The sequence below is a fragment of the Coptis chinensis genome, chromosome 7 (assembly GCF_015680905.1).
Source record: "Coptis chinensis isolate HL-2020 chromosome 7, ASM1568090v1, whole genome shotgun sequence".
Taxonomy (NCBI): domain Eukaryota; kingdom Viridiplantae; phylum Streptophyta; class Magnoliopsida; order Ranunculales; family Ranunculaceae; genus Coptis; species Coptis chinensis.
Genome location: NC_141462.1, coordinates 4155665 through 4178160, shown reverse-complemented (window position 1 = coordinate 4178160; position 22496 = coordinate 4155665). Strand labels below are relative to the sequence as shown.

The following is a 22496-nucleotide window of genomic DNA, read 5'->3' as shown; positions in this document are numbered from 1 at the left end:
ATGGCCTGGATCCCTGGACATGGTTGACATCAAGGTGGGCATACGTTTGGCCATAGTACAAAATATCATGATATAGGTATTTATTGATACTCAATTTCTGGATATGTATAGTGGATATATCTCTCTTTGGGGATATTTGATATTGTTTCACATGCAAATATCGTGGATATATCCAAAATATCGACAAATATTGTGGATATTTCTTGATATATCATGATACATTATTTATATTTATTTAAAATATAATGGTAAATATTAAATAAAATTGTTATATGTACAAAATATCGCTAAATATCTCAAAATATTGTAAAATATCTCCAAATATCACAAATATCGCAAATATCATCAAAATATCACCGATATTTGCAGTTGTATATATCTCTTAATATATCATGATATTTATATATCTTTTTCTGAAATCTGGATAGATATCTCCAAATATCGCGATATATCGGGATATTTTGTACTATGCGTTTGGCAACTGCTTGTGTGTGAGTGACGATCAGAAAGCTACATTTTGGAATACCAAGAGCATTGCTTTGATGTGAATTGTCTTACATATTCACCTGATTCACAGCTGCCTACTGGAGCTGATGTCTTGCATTGCATAGTTGCATGTTTGAGCTTGCAATTTAATATGCTATATTGGCTCTATTGATCTAATTTATTTAATTGCATTCGGGGATGAGGAAGGCAATCAAGACTCAAGAGAGCTCTCACTGGGTTAACCAAAAGTACTACGATACTAACGATTTGTCTGTTCTACACAAGCCTAGAAGAGCACCCATTACAGTTTTTAAGAACCACACCCCCAACCAAAATGACTTCCAACCCCAGTTCTTTGCTTTTTAGGTCGCCCCCTTAAAACTCGCAGCATGACCGAATCAACTAGGGTTGACTGTGATCCTTCCATCCAAATCACATGAAATGTCCTAAGTACCCTTTGGAGCATGAAATTACACAAATGCCCCTTGACTCTCTCAAAACCAAAAGGGAGTTAATGACCCGTGTCAAGATATCAAACACTTAAATCAACAGCTACGATCTAATAAAATAAAATCAAAATGTCTATTGGTATCTCTTTTGCGCCATTCGAGATCAATCCTACAACTAACTCATCTTCATCTCTATCTTGCCAAAAAAATTCATCTTTGAAACTTCTTATTTTGATTTCCCAATTCAATTTCATTTTCCATTTTCAATGTGTATCAATAACTTAATCAACAATGAACTAACCAATCACCATTAATATTCTATTTAGTTTTTATGGGATTTGATCCAACTTAGGAAGGTTATTATGCTTTAATTTGAAGATTGGTTTTTTCTAGCAGTACCTACAAAACTTAGTTTTTACCCCAAACCTAATTAGAGGCGGTAGTGATGTTGCAAACTCTTAAAAATTAGTTCTTGAGAATAGGGGAGGGGGGCGGGATGTTACTAATTTTTGTAGATACGAGGGGAGGAGGAGGAGGAGGAGGAGAGGTAATACTAATAAAACTTTTTTGTGCTTTTTCAATATCAACTTAGATTAAGTTTGTAAAATAGTGGCACGTGTTCTGTGTTTTGACTTGATTAAATTGTAGCCATTCATTTAGGTGTTTGAGATCTTGACACGTGTCATTAACTCTATTTTGATTTTGAGAGAGTAAAGGGGTATTTGTGTAATTTCATGTTCTAAATGGTACTTAAGACATTTCATGTGGTTTGGATATAAGGATCACGGTCAACCATAGTTGACTCGGTCCTACTGTGAGTCTTGGGGGGAGTCTTAAAACCTGCACCAATTATGGTCAAATATTATTGGATTGCATCATCAAATGACATGACAAATATCAATACTACGGTTCCTCCTTGGGGAACTCGGGACATTCAGGTTAGGGTGGAGTATTCAGAGACAATAGTGAGAAACTGAAACATCATAGGTCTATATTGGTGGCTTGGTGTTGAGAACAGTTATGTTGCGGAAACACAAGTCATAGTGCAATGTATTGCAAAAGCAGTTGGTTTGGGCATGACTAAGCTAATGATCGACTCTGACTCGGGCAATTGTTGTTCAAGCTAGTTGGAGGGAAGCAAATTATTAAGACGTGTCTCAATGGAGGGAGCAGTAGACCAACCTTTCTTACTAGAATTGCGTATTTTTCTTTTTCCTTTAATCCAATAGGTTAGACGCTTTTTATAAATCATGGCTATTGCGTATAAATCTATTTATTTATTCAAACCCATAGTTCTTTTCTTTCATTATGAGCAAGCAGCTTTTGCATGTTAATAATTTTCATTAATTTGGTAGTTGAGCCAGCCCAAGCAAGTAGTGCAACGAATGGGCTTACTCTTGAAGGACTCAATAGCAAGCTATTGTGGCAAACCTCCCCAATCAAAATTAATTTAATATCGTGTGAGGCAATGCCTCACATATCAGATATTAAACTGATAAGAACAGATACTACACTTGATCTTAGCCAAAAGGCCGAGAAAGGTATGAATTGTTTATTGTTCAATGTCTGCTTTTGTATCCTATTGCTCTGCAAATATATTTTGTACGTAGCTGATGTGGGAGTAAACACATAGTTTGTGTACAAGTCACAGCACGCCCTTGGACGTAAGAATGATATTCTAACATAAACGAACATAATATAAATCCTGGAAAAAGTTGTAATCCACAAGGTTAAGAATGTGAACGGATCGTAAATGCAATACGCATTTAAAGAGAGAATGAAGTCTCAAGATAATTATGCTTTGATTTAAACAGTCAAGAGATGCATATTTAGGTTGGGAACTTCGGCAATTCAGGTTGGGGGTGGTGTATTGAGACAACAAAAGAGAAACTGAGAACATCATAGGTGTATATTGGTGGCTTGGGTGTTGAGAACAGTTATGTTGCAGAAACACAAGTCATAGTGTAATGTATTGCAAAAGTAGTTGATTTGGGCATGACTAAGTTATTGATCGAATTTGAGAAAAGGGTTTCATGAGGGGTGGGATTGACGATGGTTTTTTTGCTCTGGTCATTTTTATAGTCTGACCAAGGGTTTTCAATTTTTAGGTTTGTATTACTAACGCGAACAGTAGAATCATGCGTGAGTTTTGTTTTTTTTTCTCGAAATATTTGAAAAGACCAAAAAGTGTTTTAAGAAATTACAAATTACACCAATATTAAGGTTAGTTTGGTGATTACATAATTAATTATTTTTTAAGTGGGGACTATTTTAAAATTTTGGCTGAAGTGGCTCACTATGAGCATTCTGGGAGAATGGATATTAATGTAGGTAGGATATCTAAGGATTTGGAATTTCATTTTTTTCGTAATTAGCATTAGTGTTTACAAAAAGTTAGAGACTCTATGAAGTCTTGAAAAATAGAGCCAAGAGAGTATAGCTATAATATATATCTAAAGATAAGTTCAATAAGTTTCTTGATTTAAAACCACAGGCTTATGGCCAAGGCTATGCTACTTTCACCACGAGTTACCGAACAAATGCAATCAGTGAAAATTCAATATCAACTTAGATTAAGTTTGTAAAATAGTGGCACGTGTTCTTTGTTTTGACTTGATTAAATTGTAGCCATTCATTTAGGTGTTTGAGATCTTGACACGTGTCATTAACTCTATTTTGGTTTTGAGAGAGTAAAGGGGTATTTGTGTAATTTCATGTTCTAAATGGTACTTAAGACATTTCATGTGGTTTGGATATAAGGATCACGGTCAACCATAGTTGACTCGGTCCTACTGTGAGTCTTGGGGGGAGTCTTAAAACCTGCACCAATTATGGTCAAATGTTATTGGATTGCACCGTCAAATGACATGACAAATATCAATACTACGGTTCCTCCTTGGGGAACTCGGGACATTCAGGTTAGGGTGGAGTATTCAGAGACAATAGTGAGAAACTGAAACATCATAGGTGTATATTGGTGGCTTGGGTGTTGAGAACAGTTATGTTGCGGAAACACAAGTCATAGTGCAATGTATTGCAAAAGCAGTTGGTTTGGGCATGACTAAGCTAATGATCGACTCTGACTCGGGCAATTGTTGTTCAAGCTAGTTGGAGGGAAGCAAATTATTAAGACGTGTAAATCATGGCTATTTCGTATGCCTTCGCCCTATTTATTTATTCAAACCCATAGTTCTTTTCTTTCATTATGAGCAAGCAGCTTTTGCATGTTAATAATTTTCATTAATTTGGTAGGGCGAGCCAGGCCCAAGCAGTAGTGCAACGAATGGGCGACTCTTGAAGGACTCAATAGCAAGCTATTGTGGCAAACCTCCCCCAATCAAAAATTAATTTAATATCGTGTGAGGCAATGCCTCACATATCAGATATTAAACTGATAAGAACAGATACTACACTTGATCTTAGCCAAAAGGCCGAGAAAGGTATGAATTGTTTATTGTTCAATGTCTGCTTTTGTATCCTATTGCTCTGCAAATATATTTTGTACGTAGCCGATGTGGGAGTAAACACATAGTTTGTGTACAAGTCACAGCACGCCCTTGGACGTAAGAATGATATTCTAACATAAACGAACATAATATAAATCCTGGAAAAAGTTGTAATCCACAAGGTTAAGAATGTGAACGGATCGTAAATGCATACGCATTTAAAGAGAGAATGAAGTCTCAAGATAATTATGCTTTGATTTAAACAGTCAAAGAGATGCATATTTAGGTTGGGAACTCGGGCAATTCAGGTTGGGGTGGTGTATTCGAGAGACAACGTTGAGAAACCGAGAGAACATCATAGGTGTATATTGGTGGCTTGGGTGTTGAGAACAGTTATGTTGCAGAAACACAAGTCATAGTGTAATGTATTGCAAAAGTAGTTGATTTGGGCATGACTAAGTTATTGATCGAATTTGAGAAAAGGGTTTCATGAGGGGTGGGATTGACGATGGTTTTTGCTCTCGGTCATTTTATAGTGACCAAGGGTTTTCAATTTTAGGTTTGTATTACTAACGCGAACAGTAGAATCATGCGTGAGTTTTGTTTTTTTTTCTCGAAATATTTGAAAAGACCAAAAAGTGTTTTAAGAAATTACAAATTACACCAATATTAAGGTTAGTTTGGTAATTACATAATTAATTATTTTTTAAGTGGGGACTATTTTAAAATTTTGGATGAAGTGGCTCACTATGTGCATTCTGGGAGAATGGATATTAATGTAGGTAGGATATCTAAGGATTTGGAATTTCATTTTTTTCGTAATTAGCATTAGTGTTTACAAAAAGTTAGAGACTCTATGAAGTCTTGAAAAATAGAGCAAAGAGAGTATAGCTATAATATATATCTAAAAATAAGTTCAATAAGTTTCTTGATTTAAAACCACAGGCTTATGGCCAAGGCTGTGCTACTTTCACCACGAGTTACCGAACAAATGCAATCAGTGAAAATTCATACGCATATAAGGCATATTAGTAGTCACTGGTAAATGTACTTAAGTTTACAAATTCTTCGAGATCTTCAACACCTGTTTTATTATGATAAGTAGACAGAACAACAGAAGTAGATAACAGATAGAATGATAGATGAGATGGACTGATAGTTAGACTCTTAATGCTAAAAAAAACTAAAGGGGTACAATTATTATCACTGACTGGTAATGGCAATGCCAATAATTGAAGATATAAATCAAACTCAACGTGCATCCACGAACGATTTGCGTATCCAAACATTTTGATTTGCCAGCAGAACCATAGCTGAACATGGCCGCATTGCTGATTAATCTAAATTACCAATTTTACAAAAATTCCCCCTCTTTGAATGCCTATTAATACACTCCTGAATCCATTCCCTCCATCACACACCACCTTTCTCGCCCTTCAATTATATTCTCGCTACAACTATTACTACAGTACTACCACAAACATTTAAAACAAACAATTAAAATGCTTTCAAGAACTCTACATCAGCTGTTTTGTTTCTTTCGCTAAACATTCTCTTCTTTGCAGTAGTCACTGCTTGCTCTCACCCTCCTAAGCAAGCACCAAACCCTTATGTCCCAACTCCTAGCACTCCCACACCTGCTACCAAGGGTACATGCCCAAGAGATGCCTTAAAGCTAGGCGTCTGTGCTAATTTACTTGGTGGGCTTGTTACTGTTCAAGTGGGTAGTCCTCCTGATATCCCTTGTTGCACCCTTATCAAAGGCCTTGTTGACCTTGAAGCAGCAGTGTGCCTTTGCACTGCCATCAGAGCCAATGTCTTGGGCATCAATCTTAATGTCCCACTTGTTGGAATCTCTTGTGTATTTCTAAATACTAGTGTGTGTGTGTGCAAAGTGGAGGAGATGAACAAATGGTGTTCTCGCCACTTTAGTGCATAGTAGATAGTCCCACATTGGTTATCCACCACATCGGGTAAGGTTCGGGCCTGGGCTTGGGCTTACTATTGTGGGTAGTGGTTTGACCAATAGCCTAAACTTGTTTTGCCTTTTTCTTGAGCAGCAAGTTTCAGTGTTCTATTAGGAGTTGGTCTCTCTTCCTCCTAACCTCTATAAATAGGATTTGTGAGTCCATAGAGAGAGGAGACTTGATCGAAACTCAACTCGAGAAAACGTAAAACTCAAACCAGGTCCTTTTCTTCTTCTCTTCTTCTTCCCCGCCCGAGAGAGTTATATTATCGTTTCCAGAGGGTTTAACCATTGAATCCTGTGAGGAAACGCATTGTTGCCTTTCTCGCACCATTGGAAGGGGCTTAAATCTTTCCTTAAGGACGACCTTTAATCCGCGCGCCTTGGTTGTTCCCGATTCATCTTTGTCCTTGTTTCTTCATTGCTTGTTCCTTACGTTTTTACTTTAGTTCTTTGTGTTCATACAACTATTCTAACAATCTTAAGGAAAGATTTTTGTAGTAGAACAAAGGAGAGTGTTTTAATATCGACAATCAAAAGATAAGTCTTTTACTTTGAGTTATTGTTTGTGTTATTGGGTTATGACTTTAGAAATTTTTTAATAATTTCGTTTTTGGTAGGGAAACCAATTAAAGATTGAATATTTATTGATCTTTTGTGGTTTATCAAACCCTATATGGTTGTAGACCTTTCTCCTACGTTTGTGGGAGTCAAATATGAGATTTCTATCAAGAAAAACGTCAAAGTTCGTCTTTTTGACAGCTGCGTCACTCGTTACGGAAACTGTTATAACTTTCAGTTCAGAGCTCGGTTTTGCAATCCGCTTTTTGTGTTGGATAGCTGATTCAAAGAGCTTTCCAGTGGTATAAGGCTTGATACCCAATTCTTCATGAGCTGGTTCAGAATTACAGTTCTTTTGAACTGTTTTTTCTAGAAGGAGGAAAATATGGTAATCCGATTTTTCAATCGGTTAGGTATCGTATTCTTTCACTCTTTGCAATTCTTTTGGTTTGATTATATGGTGATATTCTTGCCTTGAGTTGCATGCTAGTTTTTCTTAGGAGGGAAATCCCTAAGTTTAAACTTATTTAATAACCTAGTCAACAAATTATACATGTTTATCACTAAGATATTAATTGGTTTGATTAGAAGTAGTTTGATATTATTTTTCTTTGTACATATGTAGATGTATGTAGATGGTCTAAGAGAGACCTTAAGATATTTAATATCAATCACACTCAAATCTTGGATAGTAATTATAATGTATTCAATGCATAATTACTTACCTTTATTGAGTGAACGTGTTGTTAGACGATGGTTATAATTGTACTGTTGTGAAAATACATGTTAGATGAAGTAACTTGTAGCTTATATCTAATATAGCATATGTTAAAGTTGTAAAGCATGCTAGTTTTGGATATTAATCATCGTGGAATTGTTTTGAACTTGATGATAGTTTATTGATAAAATTTTCTAGTTGAAGACATTAATGGGCTGAGCCATTAGATGTTGTGGTAGTACTTGAGGTCTTGTTAATAAGGTATTTTATCTTGCTTGAGCTCATGTAAAAAGAGGAGGTGGAGTTCTCAATTATTTTGCATATTCAGTGGCTAGATTTGCTTAAATATCGTATACTTTTTGTTGTGAGAGGTACAGTTAAAGTTTACTTTTTCTGAACCTATGATATGATATTTACCATGTTTGGCATGAATGCATTATTTAACATTGACATGAAGTTTAACCATGTCATATATTATTAAGTAATAAATATCGTTGTCTACGAGAGGAAACAATATGGAAACAATCAATATCCTCTTAAACCTAATTTAGTCAAGGAGATGTAAGGGTTTGTCTTCTTAGACAATATCCTCCAGTGACTATTTTAGATAAGGAGATGTAACGCTTGTAGATTGTCTTATTAGACATTATCCTCCTATGACTATGGATAAATAGCCAAGGTGATGTACAAGTGCGTGGATTGTCTCCCTATGACAGTTGGAATGTTGAATGATGAAAAGAATGATGATAATGATATTATCTCGGGTAAAACCCTTTTCATCTAATTCTTCTATTTTTTAAGATTCATTAGAATCTTTTGTGGATTTCCTTTCATATAGATAACATGAACATAATATGACTATGTTTAATATGATCCAGAATCATAGACTTGAGTAAAGTATATTCTTGTCATAAGAGTGCATTTTATTGTTGTTGTTTTTTCTTTTTGTTGTTAGAGGTATAATGTGTTTTGCATGTAAGTTTGATTAGATTGAGTAACTATTGAACTGTGGGGGGTGGTGACCCATATGCATAACACTGTTTTACCATAGTTCATATCACAAGATAATTGGAAAGACATTGAACTACAAAGTATGGAAAGGTCTTGGGCCTATCCAAAAATACTTCAAAATGTGGGGGGTGTCTTGCCAAGGCTATTGTGAATGAATCTAAAAGAAGTCTTTTTGAGACCTAGAATTATCTAGTAGATGTTCATTGGTGAAACTCATAATAGTGATGTTTGTTTTCAGTTGTCATGAGTGATAACAATTTTGTAGATACCACACTATTATTGAATGTCTTATATGCTAATTTTATTTGAGGTTGTGCTTTCTGAGAAATTGGCATAGAGTGGTTGAATGTTCATAATGAACTACATAAGATAATCCCATTATTTCTGCACAAGAAATTTGGAAGACTATCAATGAGTGTTTCCACCATTCACGGTGATGATGTTTATATGTTTCTTGAGGAAGATTCATTAACCTATAAGGAAGTTGTCTGTCTATGAGAAGTGTCCTTTTGAAGGATACAACTCCTCTAAACCTGGACTCTTGATTTATTGGGGGATCTATAGGTTGAATTGGATCTTCAAGAGAAAACTAAAGCGTGATAGTTGTATTGCAAAATACAATGCTAATAATAATAGCCAAGGGGTTTCAATCGAGAGACAAGATTTATACTATTTTGAAACCTTGCTCATATAACTAGAATTTCTTCTACATAATTCTAAAGACTCTAGTTGAGTAGTTGTCTTGGAACTACAATACCAAGTAGTACCGGTGATGAAGTCAAGGTATACAATTTAGTTAAATCTTTGTATGAGTTGATTCAAGCTTCTATAAATGGCATGAGCAATTCAACAACATATTAGTGTCATATGGATGTCAAAGTACAGTTGTTGATAAAAATGTGTACTTTCTTTAGAGCAAAGCAAGACATATGTGTTAATCTCTTTGTTTAGATGATTTAATATCATGAGTGCTAGCATTGAGAATGTGTATGAGACAGAGAAATTCCTATTTTGAAACACATCATAAATCGTCATTGAAAATGATAGTTTATTATGTTGTTAAACTCATTTCTATAACTGCTATATTCAGGTTGTCAAGATGTTGACGTTTGAATATGGTTGAAGGTCACAACGCATACTTTAAACCGGACCGGCCGGATGGTATAAAGGGAATTTTGGGCACTCTGAATTGAATTTGGTGAATATAGGAATTAAAACTCATGTTGGTCTCATTATATTGTTATAGCACTTAGTAGAAATATTTTTCATTGAAAAGTATGGGTATTATGATAGTAAGCATGTGTTAACACCTTTTGTGGCAAATATCCATCTTATGAAAAATAATCTCCTTGTGTTTTCTCATACTAAATATGTCAATATCATTCGTAGTGTCACAGCCCGATTTTCTAAACAATTAAAATAATGAATATTTGAAATATAAATATCTCAAACATCACTATATTCAATTGTCTAAAAACCCAGGCTATGACGGGGTGATACAACACATGTCAAAACCTAAAACCCACATCACAACAGGATCAACTTAACAACAAAAAAAAACTCCAAATTCCTCAACTATCACTTTATTAAAAACTTTCTTCCATCCCAATACAAACATAAACAAACTTTAAGAATAAGTGTCTTCAACATTGTATTTCATGTCATATGAAAATGTAACCTACGTTATTACATCCTTCCAAAAGATCATACCTAATAAACTAAACTCCCAGACTGCTCCAGGCGAGAATCCCAATCACACGCCGCGATTCCACTGCCTTCCACCTATGTTCCCAATAACACACCCACGTTGCCAAAACAAAGCAAACATGGGTCAGCAAATTGAATTTGCTGGTATGAGTAGACTAACTACATATAACATTATCATACTTTAATTATCCAAACAATCACTTTATTTTATCCCATAACTCAAACATTCTCAGCTTGGAAGACAGGTAGTTCCGTCATTTTAACTGGCATAATTTCTTCCCAAGCAAGACTTCCATTATATAACTCATTATAATACATCATTTTAATATCTAAACCTTTGAATTAAAACTTACCGATATCCACTGCTGTATAAGGGTAGGACCGCGTCCCTGCACAAAATATTATTAAGTCCTACCCTCCTGCAAAAGAAAGTTAGAACTTCTATCATTTGTCGATATCCTATAGGTATTCAAAAGTAAACCCAAACACACTCGCACAATCAAAGAAATTTCTCTTATTAATTAATCAATTACTTTTCTTATACACCCACCCTTTAGTACCTACTCCACGATTTGCACTCCACACATTTGCCAAATCACACATTTCTGTGTGCCTCTCTCCCAATCGAATACCACAATCTCATAGCCATCTCTCGGGCTTTCATACACATATTTCACGGCCTCTTTTGGGCACAAAACTCAGGTCATTCATGGCACATTCAATGAATACCTTAGGTCATTCCCGCCACATTCAAGGAACACCTATCATATCACTAATCGGGTCATTCATGGCACATTCAATGAATGCCCCGGTCATTCTGCCACATTCAAGGAATACCCAATCCTACATTCCTGCACACTCAAGGAATACAACTAACCCAAGGCGAATACCTTAGTTCCTTTGGGGCGGTCTAACTACAATCGGTCATTCATGGCACATTCAATGAATACCCAGGTCATTCATGGCACATTCAATGAATACCCTTATATAACACTAACGGACCATTTATGGCACATTCAATAAATGCCCACCTACATATGACATCATCAGTCATAAAACTCAATTCCAAAACTTGAGGCGTGGAGAGTTCTAAAAGGGTGCGGTAAATTTTGTTTACGCATTATTGTACTTTATTGCATATATTATTTCAGAGAACGTAGGAATATCTTGATTCAATTATTTTTGTGTACGCGTTATTAATTTCATGAATGTATAAGTGTCGTAACGTTGTGTATCGCAAAAGACTGAAAAATCACAAAGCAGTAAATACACGTACACAAGTATATTTATAAAGGTCCTAGCCTAAGGTCAAGTATGCTAATAGTCCTAGACCTATCTTAATAGCCCAAATCATAATCTGAGTTAAAAAGTCAAATTGGGTCAACTGGTCAAAGTCAACCCTGGTCAAAGTCAAAGTCAACCATCATGGTCGAAGTCAAACTATCGTTTCCATGTTCAACAGGTTCGAGGTCATAGCCATGGTTCATGGCTAAGGTCAATGTGCATGGCTCATAGGCTCATGACTAAAGTCATGGTTCGGACCCAACTGGCCAAGCCCAAACCTTAGAACCCGAAAGTCTGAACATTGAAAGACCCAAAAAGATCTATTTTAAGTCCAATGGACTGGCCCCAATCAATATTAGAAACTGGCCCAAAACAGTTAAGTGGTTCGGTCCAAAAATTGAACTGAAACCGACCCTAAAACTAAAAACTGAAATTTCGGCCCAACCACCATTGAAATTTCAGCCTAGCCACTAAAAGAAATCGGCCCAAGACAAAATACTTAAACATTTCGGCCCAACAACTTAAAATAGAATCCGGGCCCAAACAAAACCAAAAGGTTTTGGCCCAAGGCCCAAAGCCCAAATCGGCTTGGTAATCGTTTCATCTTCTTTCCCTAGCTACCACCACCACCGCCACCAAAATTTTCCGGCCACCCACTCCCATTTCGACAAGTCGGTTGGACTCACAAACAAAAACCCTCTAACATTAATTAAGGCATAAACCTCAATTCCTTAAATCTAACCTTCCCCAAAACTAGATCTGGACACAAATTTCGGCCACCATTAAAGCTTGTTCCAAGCTCCAATCGACAGCCCCCAACCATCCCCACTACCACCAAACATCATCAAACCCAACCAACAACAATATCAAATGATTCAAACAACGAAAATCACCCATCAAAAACCCAACCCTCAGTATCACAGTAATGGCGTTCGGCGCCATTAAAGCCTCCCTCAAAGCTTCCCAATCGCCTCGGCTCGACAAAGCCCCCCACACACACAACCAAACAATCCATTCAATCCGACGAAATTTAGAATCACAAGGACAAGGTTTCAAACCGCATCAGTACCGGCGATGCCATTACTGCCGGATACAAAGCTTCGACAGTTCTATCAAACCCACAAATCTCCAAATCAAAACAAACAACATGAGTTCACACAATCATCATGCTAGGCGACGCCATTAGCGCCTGTTCAAAGCTTGAACAGAGCTTCCACAGTTTAATTACAAAAAAACGAAATTCAACAAAGTTAAATTATACAAATGACACGAAGTCCAATACAACAGGTTTTAACAATGCTACAGGACGCCGAGTAATGAACAGTAAAAATTTAGTGAAAACATTGGACAATAAAACGGGTTCTATATTCCGGTGAAATAGCAAAATAGCTACTCACCTTAACTAACAGCTCGACGAATTTTCCTAGCCTGAATCGTCGTGCTCCACCTCTCCAGCAAACCAGCTTCTTTCTCTGCCTCCATTTTTTATATTTTATTATTTTTAAAACCCTATTATCTAGAACAATGTGTTTATATACTTGGGTCCGAAACCCAAGCCCAACACCGACTTGGGCCCAAAACCAAGCCCACGTATCCCGAGTCCAATCCGACGAATTTTTAAAATAAACAATTAAATTAATTAATTAAATAGAAAAATACGTATAAAAAAACACGGGGTGTTATAGGTAGCCAATTGTACTTGATGGATAATGTATGTGAGACATGACATTGCCTACATTAATGGCATACTGAGCTGATAACCCATTGTGTCCTTATAAGGAACTTTGATGTATATTGTCAGATTATCCAAGTACTATAGCAGAGCCATTGATTATGGATCGATATTTAGTAGATTTCCATCATTGTTAGAAGGGTAATATGTTATAAAACTGGATCCAAGAATGTTTATGTGTTTACCTTTGGTGGAAATTGAGTGTCTTGGATATCATCCAAGCTAATCGCCTTAGAAAAGGCATGTGATGATGCCGGTTTGGGTTAGCAACCTCTTGGCAAATCTTCCCATTGGCTCTAAACAGCCTCTCGATGTGTATATGCTTTTTTGTCTCATTGCAATAGCTAAGACATGTTATCTTATGTGCAATGGGAAAAGAATACATGTAAGTTGAGATATAACTTAATCAAGCATTTGCTAGAGATTATGTTAGGTTGGACTTAGTTTGGCCACATGTCTAACCGCACCACTTCTTTGGAGGCAAGTGGTTTATCGTCGAGGGGATGGGACTTTTGCCTTAGATAGAGGGCTTATTAATCGACGGCAACCCCACCTATGTGATTGGAGATCCCATGAAGTAGGTTCAAAGGGAAAAACAAGTCACCTCGCAAAATTAAGCTCTGGTATGCTATTGTCTTTTTTGAGACGTCCCACCCTATGACTAGATAGCATTATTGTATACTTTGTATAACTTGAATAGCAATGAGAAAGAGGATGAGTTATTTTACTCTTAATGGAATCCATAGTCCATTATTTTTATGAGATAATGTATTTTAACTGCTATGTACACTTGATGGATATCCACCTACGTGAATGTAGAACTGGTCGGTTCTTATGAGTATTCAGGCAAATACTCTAGAGCATTCACATAACACAGGCAGCGCAAGGGCCAAAAAGCGCAACACCGTGAGAACGGGCATATAATGAAAGAGCAATGTGGGTGCATGTCCTCTATTTTACTACAAGGGAATGTTGGTTCAAAGATTTTTAATCCACCACTTTCACGTATTATAAGACATGTTACCCTATGGTGGTTCAAGCCCGTAAAGCACCAAGATCTTATGCATTGTTTTTCGATTCTCTCGGCATTTCGTTAACCCATTTCTTTTGTAATATCCTATTCCAAAATAGTGGGGGACTATTAGTATTTTGAAATAGTGGGGGATTGTTGGAATCTCTTGTGTATTTCTAAATACTAGTGTGTGTGTGTGCAAAGTGGAGGAGATGAACAAATGGTGTTCTCGCCACTTTAGTGCATAGTAGATAGTCCCACATTGGTTATCCACCACATCGGGTAAGGTTCGGGCCTGGGCTTGGGCTTACTATTGTGGGTAGTGGTTTGACCAATAGCCTAAACTTGTTTTGCCTTTTTCTTGAGCAGCAAGTTTCAGTGTTCTATTAGGAGTTGGTCTCTCTTCCTCCTAACCTCTATAAATAGGACTGTGAGTCCATAGAGAGAGGAGACTTGATCAGAAACTCAACTCAGAGAAACAGAAAACTCAAACCAGTCATTTTCTTCTTCTTCTTCTTCAGCCGCCAGAGAGAGTTATATTGTTGTTCTAGAGGGTAGTCCGTTTCTAGTGCAAAGTCAGTCTTTGTTAACCATTGAATCCTGTGAGGAAGACGGCATCTTTGTTGCCTTTTCGCACCATTGGAAGGGGCTTAAATCTTTCCTTAAGGATGACCTAAATCCGCCTTGGTATTCCGATTCTTCATCGTCCCTTGTTTCTTCATTGCTATCTTTCTTTTCGCTCTACTTTAGTTCTTTGTGTTCATACAACTACTCTAACACCACTTTCACTCAGCTTGCTTCTTAACACTTGTGGAAAGAAAGCCCCAACTGGATTTCAATGTGCTTAAACCTGTTTATTCATCTCTTCGATTCGTCTACCAATTGTTTTTGTATTTTTTTTTAATCTTATACTGGTATTCAATTGAATTTGATTTATTATGTCAATTATTATTTGTTAAATCAATGAAAGGTGTTATTACATAAATAAATGGAATAATGGTTGTACCTTTTCTTAGACTTCGATTTGTAACTATGTTCTTGAAGGTTTCGAACTTAATCACCAAATTGGAGATTTGAATTCGTATATATCGCCCCCAAGTCCCCAACGAAAATGGAAATGCAAAACTATAACTAGGCTCTATCACCAATTTCTATTAGTACTTGTAACGGCTATATGGGCACCTACAGTACGTATTAGCTGACCTCTACTTACATTGACTTAAAATTTATCAACTTCAACATGGAAATTTACTAAATTTATTTGTAGAAGTATATCATCATGGCATAAAAATAGGAAATAGGAAATTGACAAACAAACAAGAAACAACAAAGAAAGAGGCATGCTCAGTTCACTATAAAACCCGCAAATTTAGTGGCACCTTGAATCCTTGATCACCTGTTAAAAGGTAAAGAACAAAAAGATGGATGTTTAATTTGGGGGTTTCCGACCCTTCAGTGTGCCTCTTCACTTGTGACATGGTGGTAATTTGCGGCCCGTTTGAGCACACACGTCCGATTGCAGATGGCAATCAGGTTGACCAATCGTTTGACGGTCATGGACTAACCAACATGGCTGAGTCAACCTGCTGGAACAGCAGTACCCGCTGAGATCAGCAGGCCCTTCCACAACATTGAGGACGCACACGATCATGTCGGAACCCCTATTACAACAATTCATCCACTTTAATGTCCCCACTTGGGTTACAAGCCCGCGTTACAGAGCTCGGCGTTTTCTAGAGAAAATGGATGATATATAAAGACGTCAACTTACAAGTAAGTGATTGGTGTGGGACTAAAGTCTACGTGCCCGCCGAAAAATATTGTTTATCTCGGTTAATCAATTTCGTAATTGATATCGGTACCACCGGTAGAACAAAGATTAAGTACAAATGTAATTTAGGATTCCATCAGTATTCAGTAACTGTCCTCTAAGCTAATTTTAGGCTATGCTATAACCTTCTTTAGGCTAAGTCCAATGGTTTGGTGCGCTATTCCACCAAACCACAATAGTACAATGGATAGTGATAGCGGATTAGCGTTTCCAAAACCAACGGTTTTTTTGACAGTCGTCAATACCAATGGCGTATATGAAGGAATTTTTTTTTTTTTTTGGACTCTCCACTCTCCAGCCGCCATTCCCAAAAGCTTGGGGGGAAAAAAAAAATTTTTAAAAATATACCCGCCACACAGTGTGGCGTGTGGCTTAGATTTCTTCTACCCACCATTCATACTGGCGTGTAGACTTCACGCTATCTTGTTAAAACTGGCGCTATATATAGGTAAACTTATACCGATAGCGTTGGCGGGTTAGTGTTTTGACGCACCATTAGATTAGAATTTTTGTGATATTTGGTGTTTTGCCGCACCATTGGACTTGGCCTTAATCACTTATAAGTCCAAGAAATTATAGTTTTGATACTAGGTTTTTCCAAAATTAAAAGCAATATGAAAAAAAAAAAAAAAAAAAAAAAAAGTTTTATAGATCTGTACTCCTATTTTGAAATGAAATTAGACTTGCCCCAACTCACACACCATGAAATGTCTATGTTATCTTGTGGTGAAATGTCCTAACTACCCTTTCTTGGTTATTTTAGAATGGAAGTGTTTCTCTTGTTTCAGGCTTGTATTAGGAGGGCAAGTCTAAATAAAATAGTAATGTTGGGGGTGTTTCCCTAATTATAGGTTTATATTAGGGGTGTAAGTCTAAATAAAAAGTTAGAGAATAGTGTAATTCAGGTGTAGTTATTCTACTTATAGTTTTGATTATTTGAAAACCTTATAGTTATGAATTTTGATTACTTTTGTTATTAAACCAAGTTAGGTTTTAGGTAAAATGAATGTTTTACACAAATGTACAACTAGAATGCCAAGTTATGACATTTCACCACGAGATAACATAGGCATTTTGTTATGCGAAGTTTGGGGCAAGTCTCATTTATGGATTTAGGTTTTAGTTTCAAAAAATGAATGTTTTTACACAGGGTGTGTTTGTTACAACTAGAATGCTTTTACACAAGAAAGGAAAATAGTTATGACATTTTTTCGTAGTTTTAAAGACGTTTGACATTTTGGGAAATGAAGCTTTTGGGGGAAACAAAGAAAAGGTTTTTTGTCTTTAGCTAACCCTGAAATTTGGAGGGGAAAGGAAATCTAATTTAGGAACTTACTTCAAAATAGTTATAGGTTTATATTAGCTTTTGTAAGATTATTCCTTTCTAAATAAAAAGTTAGAGAATAAATTATTTCCTTTCCATTCCAGTTATTCTAGTTTTATTTCCTTTCCTTTATAGTTTAAAATTTAACAAAAAACTAAACTAGAACTTTGAGTTATGAATGCCAAACTCGATGTACTTTTGTTATTAATGGTCTGAAGTTATGGAGTTAGGTTTTAGGTAAAAATGAATGCTTTTTACACAAATGTACAACTAGAATGCTTTTTACAAAAGAAATAGTAGTTATGACATTTCACCACGAGATAACAGAGACATTTCACGGTGTGCGAGTTTGGGGGGCAAGTCTCATTTCCCTGAATTTGGAGGGGCAAATCTAATTTCATTTCAAAATAGGGGTGCAGATCTATAAAACCCAAAAAAAAATGAAGTCTAGCTTCATTTTAAACGTATTTTGTGTCTAGGTGAAGTATCTTTACCCTGCAAACTTCGGCTTTAAAAGGCTGTTTCTTTTTTGGGTTTTTTAGACTTTGGTCCTAACAATAGTTGGTTTATTAGGGTTTGGTCCAGAAAAACTTGAATATTAGGGTTTAGTCCTAGTTTTGGTTGTTGACTGTCAGTAAACTGAGTTGACTGTGGTCAATCTGCTTGTATTTTTGGAATGACAATAATACCCCCGATGCAACATCACGTGAATATATAAGTTAGACTTTGATACAAGAAATAAGGTCATCTTTTAGGACTTGGTCCTTACTGTTATTTGACAAATTAGAATTTAGTCCTACTTGTCAACCATTAAAGAATGGGCCAAAAAAGGGACTGAACAACAAAAGGCGCTAAGATGACTTGACTACTATGAAGAAAGCAAAGCTCTCTCCATGTTTACCAGGACCAGACGAATTAGTGGTTTTTCTCGACTGTGGTGGCACAGAAAGGGCTCTGTTCTTACTACGCTACAGGATCGAACAAGTTCACCTTCCACATCGAACAAGTCTTGCCGCAAGCCAATCTAGAAGCGAACAACACACTGAATCAAATCAAAGACCAGACTCATCGAATCGAGGAGAACGACAGGGATCCCTAGCCGTCGAGGGAGGTTATGTCAGCCCAATTCCCAGGCCTTGGAACAAAATCGGGTAGTTCACTCCTGAAGCGGACTTTAGAGTCCATTCAGGCTCTTATTGAACACTTTACCAATCGGAAACGTCGATTTCAACACTCGACGCACATCAAACGCAGTTCAAGGATTGGAATCGTACCTTCGAGTAAGGTCAGCTAAGCTAAGCTCAATCACAATCCACGGCTCCATTAGCGACAACTGAAATTGAAATAGCAATAATACCCCTCCTCTCCTTGGTGAGGGGATTTATCGAAATCTCATTCAGAGTCAATGAAGGTTTGCTTGTGGTTCTATTGATATGTGTTTGCAATGGGATTTCGTCTCAGGCTCAGGTAGTTCAGTCTCCGGTGAAGTAGGGTTAGATAGGTCTCAGGGTCCGAAGGAGATAGAGTTATGGCATTTCTGAAGACGTTAAAGAAATGGGCTGGTCTTGCCTCAACTATTAAAGGGAAAGGGCTTTGGATCTCCCCTCGGTCGATCCTGGTGAGAGAAAGGTTTGTTTACCCATAATCCATAGAAGAGGAACGAGCATAGGTTATAGTTGTTCCTTTTCCAACGTCTGAAGTTGAGCCAGGGCCGGGGCAAATAAGAAGGAAAAGGGATCCTCCTAATGGTTGACAAGTAGGACTAAACTCTAATTTGTCAAATAACAGTCGGGAGCAAGTCTTAGAAGATGACTTTATTTCTTGTATCAAAGTCTAACTTTTAAATTCACGTGATGTTGCACGCGATGAGTATTATTGCCATTTCAAAAATACAAGAAGATTGACCACAGTCAACTCATTTGACTAACAGTCAACAACCAAAACTAGGACTGAACCCTAATATTCAAGCTTTTCTAGATCAAACCCTAATAAATCCACTATTGTTAGGACCAAAGTCTAAATACCCCTTCTTTTTTTGTTTTTATGAAAAAAATGCTGATATTTCGTTTAGGTGTAGTTTGCTCCTCAAAGGCTCAAACACAGTGCCGCTTTGTCACATAGAAGAGCCGCCACCCCTAGTGACCCGGCTCGGAGTTATAATTTGAAGTTGGTTTGGGTTTTGAGTCTGGATGCAATTGTTGTAATGAGTATAAGTCAATGTGTACGTTGCACAGCCATTTGTTAGTTAGTTATAGCATTTTTGTAACGAAAATAGGGGTGTAAAATGTCCGCCCCCCCCCTTTATTTATGCTATGAGGGTCGGGCCTGTGAGGGCCAACACTTGAATTATCTGACCTTTGCCCTCACCTCACCCTTTTAGAAAACTATGGGCGGGCACGAGGGCGGGTCTATGGGTATGGGTCATAACTTGTCAATTATTCAAAACTCTTGAATACAACTTGTTTAGACTTCATTAACATATTTGTTTTTATCGATTTCATTAACTCGATTAACATATTCATTACAAAAATTCTTGAAAACCTATCAAACTTCATTAACATATACAATAGAATATATGAATATATTCTATAGGATAGAGATATATCCATATAATACAGCTATATCCTATAGAATATATTCACATATTCTAACAATATATTCATTACAAGACTTCATTATATCAACTACTATGCTTGAAATTTACATTTCTACCCTATGTAATAATAAGTAAAACTTAAAACCCTAAGAGGATATTATACGTAATTTTGTTTAGAAAATCTAAATATCAATGAAGGCCTTAATACGGGCTTTGTGAGGGCTTTAGAGGGTCGGGTGAGGGGCCCTCATGTTTCCATATTCCAGGTTCTTACCCTCCCCTCAAAACATGAGGGTCGGCCGCCCCCCTCAAATTGCATGCGGGCTTAAATTTGAGGGCTTTTTTTGTCTATGGGCCGGGTCGGGTCAGGCGGGCCGAGGGCTTGAGGGCCGTTTTTACACCCCTAAACGAAAACATAAATGTACATGCAAACTAGATGCTCTATAGTCCACATTATTCTCCGCTTGTTTGATCAAACTATTACTGTATTAGTCTATTAGCATATCCAAAACTTTGATTTGCCTGTACGCCCAGTCGTATGTCACGGCCAAACTTGGCTACATATTGCTCTAGTTTATATCCTCTTACGGTCTTACCTATTTTTTATCCTACTAATTCAAATGAGAGTGTGTTTGTAATGATAGAAACACTAGGAAAAGAAAATAAAATAAGAGTGGTCCACCTTTTTTTTTATAGTTTTTAAAGTATTTGTTTATCCATGGAAAAAAAATGAAATTTTCCATAGAGAAACAAAATCATGGAAATGGAAAAAGTTTTGTGTCCTTAGCTAACCCTAAATAGCACTAACACACCCAACAATACAATTATTTCTTTGCATAGTTTTTACAAACAAACATTATTATTCTTTTTCCCAGTTTTTACTTTCCTTTCCCCAGTTTACCAAACACATCATTTAGAATTATTTCTTTTCTATTCCATACTGGACCACCCATTTTATTTCTTTTCCTTTCCATGAGCTAAAATTTAGCAAAGATACCCTGACTCACCTATTTGCACATAACTTAAATGATATGAATCCATGAAACATTCAAACATGTGCGTGCAAACTAATTAGTGAACTAAGTTAATCTCTACGGAATACCTCTCACTCCCTGATAAAGTGATAATAATCAAAATAGCATATCCACATCTGGATTTGACAGCAAAATTCACTTCTTAACACTACTTAAATTCTTGTATGATTAATTCAAACAAATCTTTCTAAGTTTCTATATAACACCCATCACTCGTTGCTTTCTCTCCATCTTAAAGTACACTTGTTGCTGGCTAAAACAACTTAAAAACAGTTAATCTAGAGTACTGAAATGGCTTCCAAGAACAATGCGTATTTAAAATAATTGATTTTGGATGTTAAGGCAAACAACTTTATCACTAATACATGATACAATTGAAAATTAATTAAAAAATTAAATAAATAAATAAAACAAACAAGCAGAATACAAAGCATCATAATACAAAATATCGTGATATATCATGATATTTATCGATATCTATTGAGATTTCAGATAAAGATATATAAATATTACGATATGTTCAGAGATATATACGATTGTAAATATCGATAATATTTCGATAATATTTACGATATTTTGTGATATTTAGGGATATTTTACGATATTTTATATATGTAACAATTTTATTTAATATTTATCATTATATTTCAAATAAATATAAATAATGTATCATGATATATCAATAAATATCCACAATATCTATGATATTTTAGATATATTTACGATATTTACATGTGAAACAATGTCAAATATCTTCAAAGAGAAGGATATATCCACAATACATATCGATAAATTAAATATCGATAAATATCCATATCATGATATTTTGTACTATGCAAAACATAACGTCAATTTTAACATCAGAGAAACTATGGACCACACATCCGTAATGACACCAAGCAACTAACACAACTGGGTGATGCAAAAAGTACAAAATCAACTCTAGGCACATTGAAGACAGGATGGGGGCTTCTTTCCACAGGCATTAAGAAGTAAACTGAGAGAAACTGGGACATTGAGGATGATACCCAATATATTGGCTTTGATAGCTGTGCAAAGGCATGCTGCTGCTTCAAGGTCCGCAAGGCCTTCAATTAGGGTGCAACAAGTTGGGTCAGGAGGAGAACCCACTTTAACATGACAACAAATGCCTAGTTTTGACACATCTCTTGGGCTTTTGGCCAGGGAAGGTGTGAGACTACCATTAGGAGGCTAGGAGCTGTGTCATAGCAAGCAGTGACGAGTCCAAAAAAGAGATGCTAAATAATTAAAGCGGAAGCAAATAGATCGACGTACCTCAAACCATTGCAATTAGATTTGATTATGAGAAATGTTATTC

General features: G+C 36.4%; 1 protein-coding gene and 2 non-coding genes across 3 annotated transcripts; 1 reads left to right on the top strand and 2 right to left on the bottom strand.

The window, feature by feature from the left end:
- Positions 1-2285: 2285 nt before the first annotated feature.
- Positions 2286-2480, bottom strand: LOC147485353 (U2 spliceosomal RNA). The gene has a single exon (XR_015203462.1). It is a non-coding gene; the product is annotated as a U2 spliceosomal RNA (small nuclear RNA).
- Positions 2481-4183: 1703 nt separating this feature from the next.
- Positions 4184-4379, bottom strand: LOC147485352 (U2 spliceosomal RNA). Its single transcript, XR_015203454.1, has one exon. It is a non-coding gene; the product is annotated as a U2 spliceosomal RNA (small nuclear RNA).
- On the top strand, positions 4303-15220 carry LOC147485351 (putative lipid-binding protein AIR1). Its single transcript, XM_086573515.1, has 4 exons — positions 4303-4375; positions 5947-6227; positions 9737-9744; positions 15166-15220. Exons 1-4 carry the CDS (start codon positions 4303-4305, stop codon positions 15218-15220), a joined length of 417 nt encoding a protein of 138 aa, XP_086429641.1.
- The last annotated feature ends 7276 nt before the right edge of the window (positions 15221-22496 follow it).

Coding starts and splice junctions, on each gene's coding strand:
- LOC147485351 (XM_086573515.1), top strand. CDS start 4,303: ATGCCTCACATATCAGATATTAAACTGATAAGAACAGATACTACACTT. Junction 4,376..5,946: donor TAGCCAAAAGGCCGAGAAAG/GTATGAATTGTT, acceptor TCTTCTTTGCAG/TAGTCACTGCTTGCTCTCAC.